Raw genomic sequence first — 6,739 nt, 5'->3', positions numbered from 1 at the left:
CAATGAACCTTAATATTTTAATTAACCCATGAGTGGGGTGACATTCATTTGATTTTTCAATTAGATATTATATGGGTGAAAATCTGTAAGGGCAGGTTAAACTGTTAAGGAATCTTACCCCCAATTGAGCTTGTAGTGTTTAATAAGTATTTATGATTGATTGTGTACTCTTCTAAAACTCATTAAGTGATGTTGGATCGAGCATAGTTCACTACAAAGCTCTCAATTCTTCGTGGGTAGATTTGTTGTTTTGGAAAAAGGTTGAATGGGGTGACGTAATTATTGTTAAAAGATGGTAACATCATGTGACCAATAATTATGGCTTCCAATTAGTGAGTTATTATCTTCCTAACACAAGCCATTCACCTTAGGATCATCCAATTTAATTAACTTTCAAAACACAATAATTTGGGAAATTACATTTTTACCCTTCTATAGAAAATATAATAAGTTTGTTTCTATCCTTGAACCCTTTATGTTTCCATCACTTCAGAGAACTAATTATGATCAATATTACCCTTTTACCCTTTGGTTTACCCTAAATTTTGATTAAGGTTAAAAAAACCTTTTAATTACCACTTAGCCCATTAAGTAATTAATTAACTTATTATACCGCTAATTAACCCTTTAATCACTTGATTAACTAGTTAAATCTTTAATTAACCCATTAAATAATTAAATAACTCATCAAACCATTAATCAACTCATTAAGCAATTAAGTAACTCATTAAACAATAATTAACTCATTAAGTAATAGTTAACCTACTAAAATGCTAATTAACTCATTAAAGAGTATATTAAATCAATAATCAATTAATTAACTCACTAATTAACTAATTAACTATATTAAAACACAAATAAAACTATTAGCAAACTAACTAACTTATCAACACATTAATGAACTCATTAATCCATTAATCAACTCATTAACACATTAAATTCAAACTAACTAACTTATCAACACATTAATCCATTAATCAACTCATTAACACATTAAATAACCTATTAATTCAATAATTACCCCATTAAACTAAGTAATTAACCCATTTGTTCCAATATCCCATTTACCTAGCACACCTAAACTTATCTACGTAAGAACTAACTCTACGTTAACCTATTAAACTCAATCTAAATCCACTTGAAAAAAACCCATTAGACCTAGCTAAAAGTAGCCTATCCAAAAGCAAGGGAGAGGAGAAAATGTTTATGTGTGTGCAAATTTAATTTTTAACATGTATGTTTGTTTAAGTTTATAGGTTTGTTTAGTTATGTATGTGCAAAAGTTTTATTAGTCATATGTTGAAGTTTAGTTATGTTTGAGCATAAATATGTGTGTATATGTATAAAGTGACATGTGTAAAAGTGTAAGGTGAACGATGTAAATGTATGTGATTTGATACACAAATGTGAGATAAGAAATGTATTAATGCTTATGTGTAAAAAAAAACATGTGAAAATGTGAATGTGATAAGTATGAAAGCATCCATGTGAGTGAATGTATGCCAAGGTGTGATATGTATGCTTGTGTGAGAATATATGTCTACACATTTTAATTTTGAAGTTGGATGAATTTTATTTTCTTTAAATCAAGTTGGATGAGTATCATAAAATGTAAGTTGGATTTTCTTTCATGAAAGTTGGACTAGTATCATAATATGCAAGTTAGGATGATCATACATGTCATAAGAATTGTGTTTAGTGTTCTTAAAAGAGAAACAATTTAACTCCTTAAACTTAGTGAGAAGAAGTGTCTAGCTAAATTTAAAAAGTTATTTTCTTAAAAGTAATTTCTATATTAATTAATTGCTCTCAAATTTAATAAGATTTAAGGACTTTTGTGAAGGTTCAAGCTCAAAAGAAACTCTTCTAAGATAATATTTTTGAAAATTATCTCACATAAATTTCCTAAGAAATATATAGAATAAAAATGTTAAAAACCTTTTTCATAAAAAAATTAAAGTCGTAAAACAGTCCTTAAACTAAAGCTTTTTTAATAAAACTAAAAATTTCCAACAAAACATAAAATGTTTTTAAAACTCTTTTGAAAAATAAAATTAGAATTAACTCAAAAAAATAGATCAAAACTTAATGATTAAAGATATTTTTCAAAGATTCTTAATATTAAAAATTTAGAATTTATATGCTTTGTAAGGTTCTTTTAATAGCTTAGCCTAGGCAGGGCTCATATATTCATAGAAATAAGTGTCTCTAGAATGAACATGTTTCTCTCCAAGCATATGTGATTTTGAAGCCTTAGCCTTTGAGTAAATAAGTTTTAGGTCATTTCAAGTGAATATAATTCACATATAAATAAGTTTAACACTCTTCGTGTGATAAAATCTTTTTCATAAAAATTCTTCTTGCTTGAAAAAAATAAAATAATTTTTGTAAGCATATAAATGATTCTTAAATATGAAGAATATATGCATGAATGGTTTGAGTTAAATTATTTTAAATGCAATCCTTAAACTCAAACCATTAGAGGACAAACTTAAGAGAAAGAACAATGAACTGCAACCTAGGGAGAAAATAAAACTTTAGAAGAGCCCTTATTTCTCACATTAATCAACAACCTAGAAAATTAAAACTTCAAACCCTTATAAGAAACATGATTTTTTTACTATGACCGACAAGCTTAGGAATCAAACAAATCATGAGTAATATTGGACCCTAAGAAAATTAAAATCGACCTACTCTACTGTTTCACAAACACAACCTTAGTTAGATCCAAACTATGAATCATACATTAGCCAAAGTAGAAAAAAAATCAAGTCCACACACATCTTAGAGTAGTTCAATCTATAAGCCTAAGTTAGATTATTATGTACCTAACATATAAAATTAATGACATTGACCTAACCCCTTAGCACATAGGGGTATCCTAAGAGTTAACAACATATGGTTATTGATGAAGGTAACCCAAACCACTTTATAATAGGATGATCTACCTTAAGTCATTGCTATGATAACAAGGAAGACCTCCTGTTATTTTTTTGGTTAATAGTCTAAGGATATTGATGCACACAAGATGATGGAATGCCATGAGTTACTTGACCGATGTTTTATTATGAAAATTTGGGTTGGTCTACCTATTAACCTCCTTTTTAGAGTCATTTTAGGTTGGGCTTCACCTCTATCTAGAAATCCTGTACCCTTTCCTACCCCCTTATTTATGATCAAACTTAATTCAAACTCCATTTCAAACTCAATCCCAACTGAACCTCAATTTCAATTCCCACTCAAACTCAACTCAATCTCAATCCAACTAAACTCAATTCCAACTCAATTCAAACCTTAATATTAATTATAATATCAACTCAATTTCAAACTTAATTCATATCAAATTCAATATCAACTCGATTCCAACTCAACCTAATTTCAACCGAACTCTAAACTAATTCTAGCTCAACTCCAAATCAATTTCAATCCAATTCGACTCAACTTTGAATCAACTCCAAATCCAAACCTCAAACTGAAACCTTAAACCTAAGCTCAATATCAGAATTCATAGTTTCAATGATATATTGATTGGCTAAAACCTTTTGGATTCAGAAGTCTTAAAAACTCAAACTGAAGTTTAATAAAATTTAATCAACTTTAATTAACTTCAACACAGTTTAAATAAAATCATAACAACAAAACAAACTTCAAAAAATTTTAAAAAATTTTAACAAACATAAATGAATTTTAATAATACTTAATAAAACTTATATAAATCAAACTTAATTAAAATTTAATAAAAATTTTAATTAAATTTTATCAACTTTAATAGATTTTAACAAACCAAAACGAACCTTAATAAAGCTTAACAAGCTTAATGAATTTAAAATAAATTTTAAGAAACTTAAATGATTCCTAATAAACTTTAACAAACTTAAATGAATTTAAACAAATTTTAAGTAAACCTTAATAAAGCTTAAAAATTTTTAAACAAACTTTAAAATGAAATTAAAAAAAAAAAAGAGATGCTAGCATTTCCTCTTTCTAAAAAAAATACAGTTGTTTTAGATAAACCTAGCTAAATCATTATATTATCACCTAAAAGTGAGATAAAGTCAAAAATTCATGTAATTGTTCATAACATAAATGACTTTAATGCAAATCTAAATGGCCAATCAACTAACTTCTCAGTTCCTTTAATGAGATAATATACTACTTTTTAATTACTTGTAAGCCATACATATAAAATAACTATCCATTTATCCTTGCTAGAAGGCATACATGCTATAATTGCATCCATTTAAGCTTAATATTGAGGAAATTACCCAAGGATACATGAGGAGGACCAATCCATGAGCCGAATCCTGTAAATCTGCCTCACACATTTGTCCAGGCGAAAAAATACAATCAATTTATATTGAAACGAACTCGAATAAGGTTCCTTTTACAGACGGGGCAGAATGAATACATATACACAATTATTTATGATATTTTTATAATAAACAGTATCTAAAAAATCACAGTTACATCAAATTTTAACTCGAATAAAGCTCACTGAAATTAGTGAACCAAATTTAAACCAAATCAAGAACAAATTGATCATAACTTGTATCCAATCCTAACAAAGCCCATATTTAACGACGAATTGAGGAAAAAAAAAAAATGCAATAGTAGTGCTAGACAATAAAAATTCTACTCATAGAATAAAAAAAAAACAATAAGGACTGGGCTCACAGCCAAACAGTACAAGCAATAACAAACGATATGAAAGTGTAAGAAAACAAGCACTTTACACAATTAGGGGTGTAAACGAGTCAAACACGAGCAAGCACAGGCTCAACTCGTGTTCGGCTCGTTTATATTCCGATCTCAAAAAGTGTGTTCGTGTTCGTCTCAATTGCTTAGGGAGCCGAACACGAGCTATTCACGAACAAAGAGTCATTTTGACAACCCTAATCACGTAGTCATAAGATGTTAAGAATTGAGATAAAATTTTCATAAGATGTTAAGAATTGGGATAAAATTTAAAAATTATTGTTTATATTAAAACGTCATTTGAATCTAATTCACACACACACACACACATAATTTTTATTCAATTTTCTTAATCAACCATTCACACACACACACACACACACACACACACACACACACACACACACACACCTGTATTGTATAGCAAATTAACGAGCGCAGTATTTCGAGCCAAAACGGCCGAACACGAGCCGTTTTGACAGCCCTATACACAATTCATAAGAAGTCGAATCAGATTCTACAGCTTAATGTAAAAATAAAATAATCGTTACGCCTTACAAAACAAAAGAACAGAAGATAAACCATGCAAGGAACTTGGCAATCAAACAGTAATCATCCATCATAGCGATACAAGCTCCATCACAAACATCAAAGGTAAGGAGATGCTTCAGGGTTTTTGATGAAAGGTGCATGCCAGTGCGTCTACCAACCAACAAATATAAAGCAAAGATGAATGACGAGTAACATGTGTTTCAAGTTGGGCTATTCTCATTCAAATGCACAACTTTATTGCACAACTTTATTGATTTTCATTGATTTTCATACATAGGGATACACGGGAAAGGGCAATAGTAACAAAAAGAAGTGCCTTTAGTTGATCAGATGAACGCTTACTATATACAATGCATCCACGGAAGGCAAACTCCATGAGACCTTGCCTAGGATAACAAGCCGCAAATGAACTTTTGATTAGGTAGAAAAACAGTTTGGGAGTGCCCTGGAAGTTAGAAGAACCGTCTCCTGAAGCTTCTGGTTGTTGCTTGATACGATCGCAAGAGAAGTCCAGCACCAATTCCAATCCCAATGCACATCCCAAGGCCAATACCCACACCAACTCTAACACCAGCATTAAACCAAGAAAGCTGACCATCCTCCTCTGAGTAAAAGTCTTCTGAATAGTAGCTGCGTCCAACTGCATTCATTTCTGAATTATATTCATCACAGTCATCTTTATCCTGTGAAAAAATATATATTTATTTATCATCAATTTAGGACCATACCATTTGTTGGGCGTATATCAACCGTTGGCAGAAATAGATTGAACAAGGAACCAATATTAACCTTATAAAGTGATTAATTTATAAGCTCAGGCTAACAGATTGATTTTCATAAACATGAAAAAAAGATGAACAAAAAATGGTTGCTCCCAAACGGTGTTAGTTATGTCGAGAATTCAACCAGCCAAAACCTTAGATGCTACTAAGGTCACCGAACCAAAAAAAAAATCAGCAAGTTCCCCTCATTGGCATGAGTTTTGTAGAGAAGTATTTCCCTCGTATGCCAAAGTGGGTGAGTTGGCATCAACTTCTAATGTCACAATTGTAGGATGTTCACTTGAATGCCATGGGACCATATTATACTCATATAAGGTCCCCCATAGCTCAAGTCGAGCTCTTCGCGCATGTTTAGGGCACGAAACCAGGGTCCAAATTGTCACACCCGTGCCGGAGACTGGTGCACCCATCGGCATAAATTCTTGATGTTGCACGTCGGATGTCTATTTTACTATTATGAGACCATATTCCATCAATACATAGCTTCTCATAACTCAAGACATACAAAAGAAACTCTTCAGCACACTTCAGGCGCAAAATTAAGGTTTGACTTGGGCATAGCCGTGCGTGGATGTCGTCACCCTTGGTTAGCATTAGTTTCTTATGGAAAATCATCTTTACTAGATAAGTGACTTCACAATGCTTTAACAAACTTTGCCTAGTATAGCTCAATAAACAATGTGAATTATTCTATTGTGATTAGCATGATA

General features: G+C 30.8%; 1 protein-coding gene across 1 annotated transcript; it reads right to left on the bottom strand.

The window, feature by feature from the left end:
* Window positions 1–5,699: 5,699 nt before the first annotated feature.
* LOC110025612 (uncharacterized protein At1g01500-like) lies at window positions 5,700–6,439 on the bottom strand. The gene is made up of 2 exons (XM_020726190.1): window positions 6,257–6,439; window positions 5,700–5,930 (listed from the first exon to the last, which is right to left on the bottom strand). The coding sequence occupies exons 1-2, from the start codon at window positions 6,437–6,439 to the stop codon at window positions 5,700–5,702; spliced, it is 414 nt and encodes a 137-aa protein (XP_020581849.1).
* Window positions 6,440–6,739: the final 300 nt, after the last annotated feature.

The sequence above is a fragment of the Phalaenopsis equestris genome, unplaced genomic scaffold (genome assembly GCF_001263595.1).
Source record: "Phalaenopsis equestris unplaced genomic scaffold, ASM126359v1 Scaffold000314, whole genome shotgun sequence".
NCBI lineage: Eukaryota > Viridiplantae > Streptophyta > Magnoliopsida > Asparagales > Orchidaceae > Phalaenopsis > Phalaenopsis equestris.
This window is presented reverse-complemented; position numbering and strand designations above follow the sequence as displayed.